The sequence below is a fragment of the Bubalus kerabau genome, chromosome 16 (genome assembly GCF_029407905.1).
Source record: "Bubalus kerabau isolate K-KA32 ecotype Philippines breed swamp buffalo chromosome 16, PCC_UOA_SB_1v2, whole genome shotgun sequence".
Classification (NCBI taxonomy): Eukaryota; Metazoa; Chordata; class Mammalia; order Artiodactyla; family Bovidae; genus Bubalus; species Bubalus kerabau.
The window spans coordinates 8,436,276-8,451,719 of NC_073639.1; the positions used below are offsets into that span (position 1 = coordinate 8,436,276).

The 15,444-nt window shown below is 45.4% G+C and overlaps 1 protein-coding gene across 8 annotated transcripts in view; it reads right to left on the reverse strand.

Moving 5' to 3' along the window:
• TRIM2 (tripartite motif containing 2) overlaps positions 1 to 15,444 on the reverse strand; it is a 132,473-nt gene that overhangs the window by 47,955 nt on the left and 69,074 nt on the right. For 5 of the 8 annotated variants that reach the window (XM_055550892.1, XM_055550897.1, XM_055550895.1 and 2 more), the window contains exons 2-3: positions 14,661 to 14,845; positions 9,505 to 9,742 (exon numbers count right to left, since the gene is read on the reverse strand). In XM_055550892.1, coding sequence (XP_055406867.1) covers positions 9,505 to 9,742; positions 14,661 to 14,845 — 423 coding nt within the window. The remainder of the gene's footprint in view (positions 1 to 9,504; positions 9,743 to 14,660; positions 14,846 to 15,444) is intronic. The other 3 variants (XM_055550893.1, XM_055550896.1, XM_055550898.1) reach the window with 2 other exon arrangements.

Below are 15,444 nucleotides of genomic sequence, written 5' to 3' on the forward strand. Positions count from 1 at the left end.
TAGAAGAGAGGATGGCAGGACTATATGCATAATAGCCAGCTGTAAAGGATGGTCAGGGCCTTGCAGCCAATTTGGAAGTGGGGGCTGATTCTTGGCAAGACATTCTTCATGAGGATCTCTCCTTCACACCTCTTAACATCCTCCTTAGTAAGGCACCAAAGCCAGCAACAACAGGGCTTAAGGATTATTTGTGCTTTGGGACTTTAAGACATGAGCTCAACTGTCTGGTTTAAGTGCAAGGAACCTCTTAAATCACTGACCATTATTCCCATTTTTCTTTGTATCTGAACAATGCAGTTGTGGCAGTTTAATTAGGAGAGTCACAGCACTTCAAGTAAACGACAGGCTTTCATCCACATGTGCTAACCAGCACCAGGCAGTTTATGTCGGCAACATCCTGCTTCATTGTTAATTACCTGCTTTTATTAACCTTCAGATGCTTGAATTGTTTTTAAAGATTTGCCCATGGCAATTAACCGCAGCCAATTATCTGTGATATTGCATGCATTTGGCTTGAATATGCAATGAGAACCCCTGTTTCAAAGCAGCGGCAGTGAACTCCTAGGATCCATGATGGAACAATAGAATGATTAAAGAAGCACAGTTCATTTTCCAAGGCCTCTTGCTGGTTTACACATCTTACGATTCCAAAGAATCATAATGACTCAGCATAGAGAAAGTGCTCAAAACACCTCCAGGAGGATCTGACTCTTCAGAGTTAATTTTCAATGTGATGTGATGTGGTATTTTTGGTAGAGAAACAAGGGAAAGTTTCACCCAAAGGCTTCTTTACCTTTGCTGGAATTAGCATCTTTGAGAGTGTTTCTTCTTAGCAGTCTGTGACATCCAAGGGTCTCTATTGCTTAGGCATGATCAGAAAACAATCTTGAAGAATTATTTGTGACACTTAACATTTATTTCCTCCTACGATTATCAAATGTTCATATCTCTTCTGACTTTCTTAAAGTTCTGTGCTCATTTTCTGATACTCATATTTTTCTTAATAAGTGCTCTTACATGGTAAAAGTTTGCTGGAGTATTTAAATAAGAATTGTACAGCTACTTTCATAAACTTAGTGACTCAAAGTTTTCTTATGTCTTCACTAGATTTTGGTGTCAAGAGTTATGAGTATATCATAGGTGAATTTGGGAGCTCCCTACCTTTTTTATGGTTCAGAAGTATACATACTTTGAATCAGAATCATGTCTGATTTATACAAGTTTGAAGGCATTCAGTGTTTGCTTTTTTTTAATATTTTTACTTACTTGGCTGCACTGGGTCTTAGTTGTTGCCTGTGGGATCTAGTTGCCCCATCAGGGACCGGATCTGCCCCACCCCAACTCCCGCACTGCCCCCCACCTCCATCTGTGAGGGCAGGAAAGTCCCGAAAGCATTCAGTTTCAAATTAACTTTCACCGGTTTCTTTTTTTTTTTTTTTTGAAGTTTTAGGTCACCTTGGGTTTTTTTGATCATTTTTAGTTTCCTAGGTAATGATCTATTTCATTCAGGCTTTCAATATCTTAGTCTTTAGCAGAGAATTCACTTGCTAATTTTAAAATCTTTTAATCTCTTTATTAGTCTCAATTAATTTATATTTACCATTTGGTGCTCTATCAACTTATTTAATTAATAAAAAAGAATTCAGCTCTTGGATTTATTCATCAATACAATTGTTTCAAGATTTTCAAACTCTCCAAGGTTGTCTTTATTATTTTCATTTCTTTTGTGTTCCATATATTTATTTTATTGTTCTTTTCCTAACTTCTTGAAATGGAATATTTTTAAATAAAATAAAATACTTAAACCTATACAATTTTCTGAGTATAGACATGACTTTATCTTATACATTTAACAAAGTTTCCACTTTCAATATTTTGTAAAGAGCCTAATTTTTCTGTTTTCTTTGGTTAAATAATTATAAGCTTTTTAAAAAGATTTGAAGTCTCTTTATAACATGTTACTAATGTAATTTTAGTTCATTGTGGTGTAGGAACTTGGTCTATACAATGAGAAAATAAAATAATTTTTTTTAAGTGACTTATATGATCAATTTGAATTGCTCAAATTCTCACCATCTTAATAGCTTAGTTCAACAGATTTTAGTATATGCCTTTTTATTTGTGGGGGGTAGATTCTAAAGGGGCTTCCCAGGTAGCGCCAAAGGTAAAGAACCCACCTGCCAATGCAGGAGACAAAAAGACATGAGTTTGATCCCTGGGTATGGGAGATCCCTTGGAGTAGGAAATGGCAACCCACTCCAATATTCTTGCCTGGAAAATTCCATGGACGGAGGAGCCTGGCGGGCTACAGTCCATGGGGACTCAAAGAGTCAGACACGACTGAGCACAAACACACACAGAGATGATCAAGTAAAAGACTACTCTTTTCTCCGAAATTCATCCTTCATTCTCCAAATCCACTAATGCCCTTCTTGTTCTGTTATCATCTCTCATTTGGACAACTCAGTACCAAACAGAACTGGTGTTGCAGCCTCCAATCTCTGCTTCTGTGTTCCTCCACAATGCCACATACCCATCTCCTGTTTAAAAGGTTTGAATGCTTCCTCACTGCCCATGGAGTGTAGGTCAGACCTTTCCTTGGTGACACCCCCAGCCCATCACAATTTCTCTCCAGGCTCAGCCCTGTATTCTGTGGCCCACCAGTGTTCCACCTCACGGGCGCATCGCCGTGCTCCAGCTGTGCTGGGCCGGGAGCTCGTTCCTGAATTCCACGACACACCTGGCGTTCCTTAGTGATGTAATCTTTTTAGCTACCATTATTTATCATTCCACATGGTTGTCTTTTGCACCCCATTTTGGACCCAGGTCTACAGCAGTCTCCTAATGTTTCTAAAATGGTGCTTCTCTATCAAGTCAGATCCGCAGAAAGTTCCTTGCCTGGACTACACTTTAAAGAAATTCTTGTATGTGATAGAGACACCTTATCAGCCTAGTATTTAGATTGTGGGCCCCAGGAGGAGACAGTCTTAGCATTCACTAACAGCTGTGGTTATAAGAAGGCGCCCTTCAAGTTCCCTTTACAAAACTTACATGGTAACACTCCCTTGGAGTACAGTGCACAGAAAACCTATAGTTATTGAGAGCCTGGTATGGTTGCCATTTCTTTCTCCAGGGGATCTTCCCTGACCCAGGGATCAAACCCGGGTCTCCTGCACTGCAGGCAGATTCTTAACCAACTGAGCTACAAAGGAAGTCCATGCTTTCAATTACATAATTAAAAATGTAACACACAATGTCTTTCTTGTTTTGGCTACCAAAAAACTCAGGATGCTATTTCCTCTCATCTAGCATTTATGATGTGTCAACTAGCTGTGTGACTTAAACTGGTCAATTCTCAGTTTCTTTATCTATAAAATGAAAGTAACCAATACCTACTTTACACAAAGAAATGTGTGATAAGCCAAGCATGGTGTCTGGTCACTTGTTCAAAAATACATACTCTTGGCTTCTGAGAAACTGAACACTACAATGCACAGTGGTTGGACCATGTAAAAACAGAATTCTGACCACAATCTGCCCAGGAAACCAACCGCTGTATCTCCAAGGAAACAACCCACACCAACCAGTATCCTCAAGGAAACAACCCACACCAACCTCTGTATCCACAAGGAAACAACCCACACCAACCCCTGTATCCACAAGGAAACATCCCACACCAACCTCTGTATCCACAAGGACACAACCCACACCAACCTCTGTATCCTCAAGGAAACAACCCACACCAACCCCTGTATCCACAATGAAACAACACACACCAACCTCTGTATCCTCAAGGAAACAACCCACACCAACTCCTGTATCCACAAGTAAACAACCCACACAACCCCTGTATCCTCAAGGAAACAACCCACACCAACCTCTGTGTCCTCAAGGAAACAACCCACACCAACCCCTGTATCCACAATGAAACAACACATACAACCCCTGTACCCTCAAGGAAACAACCCACACCAACCCCTGTATCCACAAGGCAACAACCCACACCAACCCCTGTATCCACAAGGAAACAACACACACCAACCCCTGTATCCACAAGGCAACAAACCACACCAACCCCTGTATCCACAAGGAAACACCTCAGACCAACCCCTGTATCCCAAAGGAAGCAACCCACACCAACCTCTGTATCCACAGGAAACAACCCACACCAACCCCTGTATCCACAAGGAAACAACCCACACCAACCTCTGTATCCTCAAGGAAACACCTCAGACCAACGCCTGTATCCACAAGGCAACAACCCACACCAACCCCTGTATCCACAAGGAAACAACCCACACCAACCTCTGTATCCACAAGGAAACACCTCAGACCAACCCCTTTATCCACAAGGCAACAACCCACACCAACCCCTGTATCCACAAGGAAACAACCCACACCAACCTCTGTATCCACAAGGAAACACCTCAGACCAACCCCTTTATCCACAAGGCAACAACCCACACCAACCCCTGTATCCACAAGGAAACAACACACACCAACCCCTGTATCCACAAGGCAACAAACCACACCAACCCCTGTATCCACAAGGAAACACCTCAGACCAACCCCTGTATCCCAAAGGAAGCAACCCACACCAACCTCTGTATCCACAGGAAACAACCCACACCAACCCCTGTATCCACAAGGAAACAACCCACACCAACCTCTGTATCCTCAAGGAAACACCTCAGACCAACTCCTGTATCCACAAGGCAACAACCCACACCAACCCCTGTATCCAAAGGAAACAACCCACACCACCCCTGTATCCACAAGAAAACAACACACACCAACCCCTGTATCCACAAGGAAACAACCCACACCAACCGCTGTATCCTCAAAGAAACAACCCACACCAACCCCTGTATCCTCAAGGAAACAACCCACACCAACCTCTGTATCCACAAGGAAACACCTCAGTCTAACCCCTCCATCCACAAGGCAACAACCCACACCAACCCCTGTATCCACAAGGAAACAACCCACACCAACCTCTGTATCCACAAGGAAACACCTCAGTCTAACCCCTCCATCCACAAGGCAACAACCCACACCAACCCCTGTATCCACAAGGAAACAACCCACACCAACCTCTGTATCCACAAGGAAACACCTCAGACCAACCCCTGTATGCACAAGGCCACAACCCACACCAACCCCTGTATCCACAGGAAACACCTCAAACCAACCCCTGTATCCACAAGGCAACAACCCACACCAACCCCTGTATCCACAAGGAAACAACCAACACCAACCCCTGTATCCACAGGAAACAACCCACACCAAACCCTGTATCCACAAGGAAACAACCCACACCAACCCCTGTATCCTCAAGGAAACAACCCACACCAAGCCCTGTATCCACAAGCAACAACCCACACCAACCCCTGTATCCACAAGGAAACAACACACACCAACCCCTGTATCCACAGGAAACACCTCAGACCAACCCCTTTATCCACAAGGCAGCAACCCACACCAACCCTGTATCCACAAGGCAACAACCCACACCAACCCCTGTATCCACAAGGAAACACCTCAGACCAACCCCTGTATCCACAAGGCAACAACCCACACCAACCCCTGTATCCACAAGGAAGCAACCCACACCAACCCCTGTATCCACAAGGAAACAACCCACACCAACCTCTGTATCCACAAGGAAACACCTCAGACCAACACCTGTATCCACAAGGCAACAACCCACACCAACCCCTGTATCCACAAGGAAACAACCCACACCAACCCCTGTATGCACAAGGAAACAACTCAGACCAACTCCTGTATCCACAAGGCAACAACCCACACCAACCCCTGTATCCACAGGAAACAACCCACACCAACCCCTGTATCCACAAGGAAACAACACACAGCAACCCCTGTATCCACAAGGAAACAACCCACACCAACCTCTGTATCCTCAAAGAAATAACCCACACCAACCCCTGTATCCTCAAGGAAACAACCCACACCAACCTCTGTATCCACAAGGAAACACCTCAGACCAACCCCTCCATCCACAAGGCAACAACCCACACCAACCCCTGTATCCACAAGGAAACAACCCACACCAACCTCTGTATCCACAAGGAAACACCTCAGACCAACCCCTGTATCCACAAGGCCACAACCCACACCAACCCCTGTATCCACAGGAAACACCTCAGACCAACCCCTGTCTCCACAAGGCAACAACCCACACCAACCCCTGTATCCACAAGGAAACAACACACACCAACCCCTGTATCCACAAGGAACACCTCAGACAAACCCCTGTATCCACAAGGCAACAACCCACACCAAGCCCTGTATCCACAGGAAACAGCCCACAATAACCCCTGTATCCTAAAGGAAACAACACACACCAACCCCTGTATCCACAAGGAAACAACCCACACCAACCTCTGTTTCCTCAAGGAAACAACCCACACCAACCCCTGTATCCTCAAGGAAACAACCCACACCAACCTCTGTATCCACAAGGAAACACCTCAGACCAACCCCTCCATCCACAAGGCAACAACCCACACCAACCCCTGTATCCACAAGGAAACAACCCACACCAACCTCTGTATCCACAAGGAAACACCTCAGACCAACCCCTGTATCCACAAGGCCACAACCCACACCAACCCCTGTATCCACAGGAAACACCTCAGACCAACCCCTGTATCCACAAGGCAACAACCCACACCAACCCCTGTATCCACAAGGAAACAACCCACACCAACCCCTGTATCCACAGGAAACAACCCACACCAAGCCCTGTATCCTCAAGGAAACAACCCACACCAAGCCCTGTATCCACAAGGAAACAACCCACACCAACCCCTGTAATCCACAAGGAAACAACCCACAACAACCCCTGTATCCACAGGAAACAACCCACACCAACCCCTGTATCCACAAGGAAACAACCCACACCAACCCCTGTATCCTCAAGGAAACAACCCACACCAAATCTGTATCCTTAAGGAAACACCTCGAACCAACCCTTGTATCCACAAGGAAACAATCCACACCAACCCCTGTATCCACAGGGAAACAACCCACACCAACCCCTGTATCCTCAAGAAAACAACCCAGGAAGCCAGGCTTCCGTAAGTCACACTGCTTCTCTGGCAATAATCCCCAAAGGTAAATGATAACTTCTGCAACAACTGGCCCCCAAAAGCTAGGAGTTATAACTGACAGCTTCTGTAATTTTTGTCTCTGCCTTCAACTTAGGACCAAGCGGAGAAAGTCAGATCTGCACCGGAGCAGTCACATAGAGTGCCCCCTTCTCATTAGTCCTCCTCCCGCCTCCCCGGCTAGCCACTCCCCATCAGGGCACACCTGAAGCCTCCTCCTTTTTCCAGAGAGAGCTTCCCCACTCGTCTGCCTGACTCTGACAGAACACAGGTGATGGTCCTGCTCTTTGTTTCAGCAAGTGCTGAGTAAGTAGCCTTTGCTTTTCCTCATCTGGCTGGTCTCTTTTGATATGTACACTTCCATGCGTAAGGCACCGTGCTGAGTGCCAGCGGTATGATGAGCAACACGGCCTCTCCCTCTGGGAGCTCACTCTCGAAGGAGAGCCAGCAAATACACAGATGGAGGCAGGCAGAACACTGTGAATGTCATGAAGGAAACCAAGACAGTGGTGAGCAGCGGGTAGCTGGCAGTCAGAGGTGGTCTGCCTCAGATGGTGGGCTAGACAGGACTGCTCTGTGGCGGAGAGCTGTGAGCTGAGGCACAGAGGGTGAGAATAAGCTGGCCACACAAACAGAGCAAAGAGCATTCCAGGCGTAAAGGACCAGAGAACAGTAAGGGCCCAAGGTGGGAAACCACTCGGCAGGTTCTAGGAGGCCAGTGAGACTGAGGCACGGCGGGAAAAGAGTAAACGAACAATTATTAGCTATGGCTCATAGTTGTTGCTTTGCTAACAACCTCTGTTGCCTCAGTTCAGCTTGAAAACACTCTGAAGACAACTTATCCATCTATCTATTCATGCGTTTGGCTGCCCCAGGGCTTAGCTGCGGCACTTGGGAGCGCCATCTCTCTTGCAGCGTGTGCAATCTCGTTTTTCAGCTGTAGCATGTGCCCTCCGCATTGGGCACTCACAGTCTTAGCCGTTTGACCGCCATGGAAGTCCCAGTTTCACACACTTTTGAAGTGGTCAGTATGTTTTTGAAAAGAGAAATAAGTCATTGTGTATGTGTGTTAGTTGCTCAGTGGTGTCTCTGACTCTTTGTGACCCCATGGACTGTAGCCTGCCAGACTCCTCTGGCCGTGCAATTTTCCAGGCCAGAATACTGGAGTGGGTTGCCATTCCCTTCTCCAGGGGATCTTCCCAGCCCAGGGATTGAATCCACATCTGCTACATCTTTACCCTTTACTGTCTGAGTCACCAGGGAAGCCATCATTAATTAGAAACAATTTTAACAGCTAATATTTATCAAGAGCTTACTGTATTTTCTAGGACTTAAATATTTAATTCTCTACTTAATCCTGTATGGTAGACTACTATTACTTTCTTTCTACTGATGAGGAAGTGGAACAGAGAGTTTAGTAAATCTGTCAAAGCTTTGCCAAAGCTGACATAGGAAATGAGTTGCAGAGCAGGATTTGAATCAGCTGGCCGTCAGCTGCTGTGCAATGATGCCTCTTCAGGCTACACAGCTCCTGTGACTCCTCTTTTGATGAACACACAGCTCCTCCTGAATATGTAACAGTTAGCTGATAGCAGGACACAGTCTGGACTCCAGTCTATAATCTCTTATCCGGGATTCACATAACTTCAGATTATTTATGATTAAGTAACAGGATCTACGGAGAAGGCGATGGCACCCCACTCCAGTACTCTTGCCTGGAACATCCCATGGATGGAGGAGCCTGGAAGGCTGCAGTCCATGGGGTTGCTAAGAGTCAGACACGACTGAGCGACTTCACTTTCACTTTTCACTTTCATGCATTGGAGAAGGAAATGGCAACCCACTCCAGGGTTCTTGCCTGGAGAATCCCAGGGACGGGGGAGCCTGGTGGGCTGCCGTCTATGGGTCGCACAGAGTTGGACAAGACTGAAGCGACTTAGCAGCAGCAGCAGCAACAGGATCTAATGGAGCATGAGAAAAATTTCCCTCACAAGAAAAATAAAACACTGTAACATTCTAATAATCATTCTCAGTTTGCAGAACTTATCTACTATTTAATCTCTATCCATAATTTATAACACAGATGTTTCTATGGGTCAAAGTATGCCCAGCTGGCAAATAGTTGTGAGTTTGCCCTCCTGGGGAAACCAACAATTAGTGCAGAGTGAACACAATGAAAATTGATTTTATTATTCACATAAATTTGGTCAGAGAAAGGAAGCAGGCAAAATAATCTGAGGATGGTAAAGGCATTGTTAACCACTCCTTTTCCAGGTAGAGTCCTGTTTCAGAGTTGATACCCTCTGATTGCCCCCAGCCTCCCCAGTCAAGCAGCCCCTCAGTCAGGATTGACCCGCAGGGCCTCACTTACATTCCCATCGTGGTTTGGGCATGACAGAGGCTTCCCTGCAGCCACGGCGGTGACGGTCTCCAGAATGGAGGACTCCTCAGCGCTGCTGCCTGGAGATCGCTGCAGCACATCCATCAGGTTTGTGATGAAGAAGTTGTTCTGGAGCGCGGCCACCCCCTTCTCGGGCAGGATGGAGGTCTGGCGGCACACCGGGCAGGAGAGGGTTAAACTGTGGGCGGGAATGTAGTTCTGCAGGCACCTGTCCAGGAGCAGAAGCAGGGCTGTTAGTAGGGCTCCTGCGGTAGGTACAAAGCTGCTCTGCATAAACTTTTGTTGTGGTCTCCTTCGTTAGAAAAAGTGCTTTTCTGAAGTCAACAGGTCACATTACATTGGACTGGTCAGCCATCTGGACAAGTGATGCTCAAGGAAAATCTCGTACTCTTTCCTGGGAAACCCCATAGACAGAGGAGGCTGGTAGGCTACAGTCCAAGGGGTCACAAAGAGTCGGACATGACTGAGCAACTTCAGTTTAGTTTAGTTTGGTACTGTTTCAAAGAGCTTTGCCACACAAGCAAAGTATGGTCCATGGTGAGCATCATTGGCCTCACCAGGGAGCTTGGAAAAAATGCAGACTCCAACTCACAGGGCCCACTCCAGGTCTGATGAATCAGACTCCCAGGCAATCTGTATGCCCATTTGAGGTTAAGAAGCATTGGCCTAGAGTGGCTGGTATGGCATTCACGAATTTGTGGAATTTTACACAAATTGGGGGAAACGTCACTTTTTGTTCTTGTTAGCATTGACACTCTGTACACACAAGATCATAAGCAGACTTCAGATATTAAAAACACATCGAAGTGGAAACGCTTTGTTTGAAATGGGGATGGGACATATCATCTCTTCTTACCTCTCCTTAAGAGCCATCAATTTCTTTCACCTAATCAGCAAAGAAAGAGAGCAAGCGCCAAGTGGTGTCCAACTCTTGTGATCCCATGAACCTGCCAGGAGTCCGCCAGGCTCCTCCGTCCATGGGATTCTCCAGGCAAGAATACTGGAGTGGGTTGCCATTCCCTTCTCCAGGGGAACTTCCCCACCCAGGAATGAAACCAGGTCTCCCGCAATGCAGGCAGAAGCTTTACTGACTGAGCTACGCCACATTAATAATGATGGACCCACACACTTGTCACTAAATATAAAGTATAGTGGGCCCTTGCACAATGTGGGAGTTAGGGGAGCTGACCCCCGGTGCAGTGGAAAATCCAAAAATCCACCCATGACTCAGAGCCAGCCCTTCAATTAGCCAGTTCCTACACATCCAGGGTTTACACCTACAGATTCAACCATCCGCAGATCTTGTCATTCTGTAGTATTGACTACTGAAAACAATATGCAAATGATAAACTCATGAGGTTCATGTGTTTGAGGGTCAACTGTACTTCCAACGATCCTGGGAACACTTTTAAATGTATGAAGAAACACAGGCAGAGAGAGGGTAGCCTACTTGCCCAAGGGACTTAGATGTCCAAACCCAGGCGGTCTGGCCCCAGAGTCTAAGCTTGCCATAACTACGATGTTTCCCAGCTTCTATGACAAACAGAATTTGAAAACCTCTTATTTCTCCCCATTTCTCTTATTTTGCAGATAGGAAAACTGACATCAAGGAGGTTAACTGACTTTCCCAATTTCACACAGGGATTCCCAGGAGGCCCAAATAATAAAGAACCTGCCTGCCAATAAGACATAAGGATGTGGCTTTGATATCTGGATTGGGAAGATCCCCTGGAGGAGGAAACGGCAACCCACTCCAGTATTCTTGCCTGGAGAATCCCATGGACTGAAGAGCCTGGAGAGCTACAGTCTGTGAGGTTGCAGAGTCGGATACGACTGAAGTGACTTAGCACGCACGCACACATGTCACACAAGTAGATAGCACTGAATCAGTATCAGGGATGAAGTAACTTCTGCTGAGGTCACCAGCAACATTGAAATCTAACACACATTTTTCAATGCTGTCGTTCATCAGGCTTGTCCACTCCCCCGCTCCCCACTCCTTTTTTATCTTTCCTTGCCTTATGATACCACACTCACCTGGCTCTCCTTCTGCCTGCTCTCTCTCTCCTACTGAGAGTCAGTATACTCTGGACTTCATCAAGGCTTATCGTAAGCCCTCTTCTCTCCCTGGGGTATTATACTACATAACAATAAGCGTAACGCTCTCATATGTACGTTTCCTCCCATGGATGCCTCCTCTGAGCCCCATACCTGTACACCAACTGCTCTCTTGCATTTCTTCTTAGAGATCTCACAGGTCCTAAAACTCCACGGGTCCAAAACCAAACCCATGATCTTCCCACACTCTTCATCCTCCTTCTTAGCAGTAAACTGCATCTCCATCCTTTCATCTAAGCAAACCCCCCAAACCAGGAGTGGTTCTTAAAACAGCAAGAATTCCCTTATTGGTCTTCAATGTTCATATCCAACCCATCACCAAAGCCCGAAAGTATCTGTCCAGGCTGCCCAGGTCTCTTCATCTGTATCACAGCAGCCTTGCTTAGGTTTCTGCAGTCACCTGTCATCTACCTTGTATCCCCCTCATCCTTCTCCGTATTCTAACCAGAGTGGTCTTCCCCAAATGTAAGTTTAACCTCCTCCCCTCATATCTAAGATGAAAGCCTTCCGTGGCTTCCACCGTTCTTACAACCAAGACAAGAAGCCACACGTGAGGATGTGGATTGTGCACCTATCTGATCTGGCATCTGCATTTTTCTGTCTTCCACTAATTTGCTGCACATCTGTCACCCGAGGCTTATTTAAGTTCTTCCAAAGGTGTCATGGTCCCTCTCACTCTATACCTCTTCAGCATACCTGAAATTCTTTTCTTCTGCTTACTCTGCTTTGCTAAACTAATTTTTCTTCATCCTTGGGATTTCTGCCTAATCATCGCTTCTGCAGGGAAGCTTTCTGCATTAGAGCCACAGTTCCTATTATACGGTTGCCTGTGTGCTTCAGGTACGTGGCCGTTGTGACTGGTTTAATTTCCTATTAATCTGAGTGAATAGGTGGCTAATGACTGGCTGCTTCTCTTGGCTGGAAGCTTCATAAAGCCAGGGACTGTGTCTGCATCCTCCAAGCCCCACTGATGGCATTCTGGAAGAAATGAGAGGAAGAGAGTGGCTGTCCACCGAGCAGCCAGTGTCTGTGCCCAGCAAGAGGTGGAGACAATGGTCCTGCGTCTTCCTCTCCTCTGGCAGTGAGACAAGCCGTGAATTTCTGTCTCTACGTAAAATGTTCTCATTAAAGAAAGTTGCCAACACCTTGCAAAGGAAATCAGTTCAGTGCACATGATGCTCGAACAACTTTCACGTGGCATTCCCTAGGGACTTGCTTTGCTGGCTCTTGAAAACCTCCAGCACTAACTATTGGATGTGGAGTGGAAGTGGCCTGGGCTAGACCTAAGAGACAGCGCAAGAGGGACAGCCAGGGCAGTCTGGAAGTGCTGCTTCTCCCCAGTCAGAGCAAGGGAATGGGAACCAGACACCAGCCTGAGCAGGCACCGAACCCCGGCGGCTCTGCCAGGCTCAAGCCAAGTGGCTCTCAGCAGTGAGCATAAGAGTGCCCAGCTGTACTGATTCCTGACTATCACATATGACCTTCCCATGTGAGTCCAGGGGCATGTGCACAGTTAGCTGGTAGTCATATTTTAGCCATGTCCATTGAGTCAGGGAGAAAAATCACTCTCCTTGTTGCCATTTTAGAATATGAATTACAAAGTACTCAGTACTTGTAATTATGTTCATAATTATAAAATTATGAATAAAGTACAAAGTATCAGTGCCCTATATACCACCGCTTAAAACAAACAAAAAACTGTACATGCACTTGTGTGCATGCATGCACACACACACACACACACACACAAAACAACCCAAAACAAAGAAAGCAAAACATAATACCACAACCACCAGTAACAAATCCACTTTCTCATCCATCTGTCACCACCAAGGGTGTGGCTATCCTATTGTAATTGAGACCTTCCAAAGGAAATCAACTCAAAGCATGTTCAGGGAGACAACAAGTGTACATTAAACTGGATGGCAAATGTAATTAGCATTGATTTGAAGTCACTGAAAACACCAATTTTCTGTTCTATCATAGGAGGTAGAAAATTTTAATTATGTGTATTAAATAATAAAATGCTATATTTGCTGTATTACTAAATGCTATAACACATAATTAACATTTGTTAAGAAAAATATGCCAACTTACTAGGGAAATACTAAAATTAGATCACAGATAAGCTAATTACCAACAATATTTTTTATGCCTAATTGCTGATGGGGTAAGCTGAACATGAGGGTAAAAATATATTGTGAAAACTGGTTAACTCAGTGGAAAAAACTATTCAAGAAAGAATATTCAGGTAATTTACAGTTATTTCACACATACACACACACACACACACACACACATATATATAGATTTTTCTTCATCTGAAATATCATCATGTTCAAATACACCATTAGTATGTGTCTTCTGAAGTATCTCTGGAAGAAAACTCCCTCCTTTCAACTAACCCCTCATATACGCATGTATATTATCTGATTTGTTATGCTGGAGAAAATGATACATATTTAATTATGTAAATATAAACTCTTCACTCAGTTGTGTCTGACTCTTTGCGACCCCCATGGACTGTAGCCCACCAGGCTCCTCTGTCCATGGAATTCTCCAGCAAGAATACTGGAGAGCATTGCCATTCCCTTCTCTAGGGGATCTTCCCAACTAAGGGATCAAACCCAGGTTTCCCCTGAACTATGGGCAGATTCTTTACCATCTGAGCACCTGGGAAGACTTTTAATTGGCCCTCATCAAAGATTCTCTATGAGGGCAAAAATGGTTTCACAAAGAACAAAGGGAGAAGTTTAAAAACCTGAATCTTAAAATATGTAATCTCCATCTCCCGTGGAAATAAATCAGTAGCTACTGGATTGCTTCCGCCCACTTGTAGCTCCTTGAAAGTAAATTCTTTGCAACTCATGATTACGTTTCTAGATGTCTATCGGAAGCACAAAAGACTTATCATCTCCCATAGGTAACTGAAGAATTCTGGACAGCACCCTTTGGCAGGTAGTAGAAAGTCAGTCTGTGAAACCCCTTCTCCGAGCACAGAGGCTTACCTCTCGCAGAAAGTGTGCAGACAGGGGAGAACCTTGGGATTCTTGTACCTTTCCAGGCATATACTGCAAATCAGAAACTGCTTGTCAATCTGGCGCACCACAGGACTGGGGATGTTGGTGGCTTCACTGGCCATCCTAGACCACTGACATGGGGGGCCGGCTGTCTTTGACCCTGCACGCTGCTGCTGTCAGACAGAAAAACCAAAACGGAGACACATGTAATAATCTGCAAATACAAATCAGTCATTGCTTCATTTGCTAGGGGCACTGTGCTCTGAATATGGGTAGGATTCCATGTTGTGACCCCGGCATGACCAACTGGCAGTGTTACAGAGGGTGTACAGTGAGGGGCCCGTTTTGTAAATCAATAAAATAATCATATGTCCACCAGGCAAACAAAAAAAATTAGAATAAAGTAGCTTGCTGGGAGACTCACGGATATGGAGAACAAACCAGTGGTTACCAGTGAGGGGAGAGGCTGGGGGACATACTGATACAGCGATGGGGGAGTGGAGGGTACAAACTATTGGGGGAAAGACAGGCTCAAGGATGTATTGTACAACATGGGAAATGCAGCCAGCATTTTGTAATCACTGTACATGGAAAGTAACCTTTAAAAATTGTATTAAAAATTAAATTGCTACAAGAAAAAAAAAGAGCTATCTTGCTGGATTGCAAAGCAGGGGCAGCTGAAGGAATAGATACATAGCTCTGCCTGTTCACGCCTTCAGCCTCGACTATATCCGAATATATATTTATAGTCTTATTAAAATATAGCCTATTA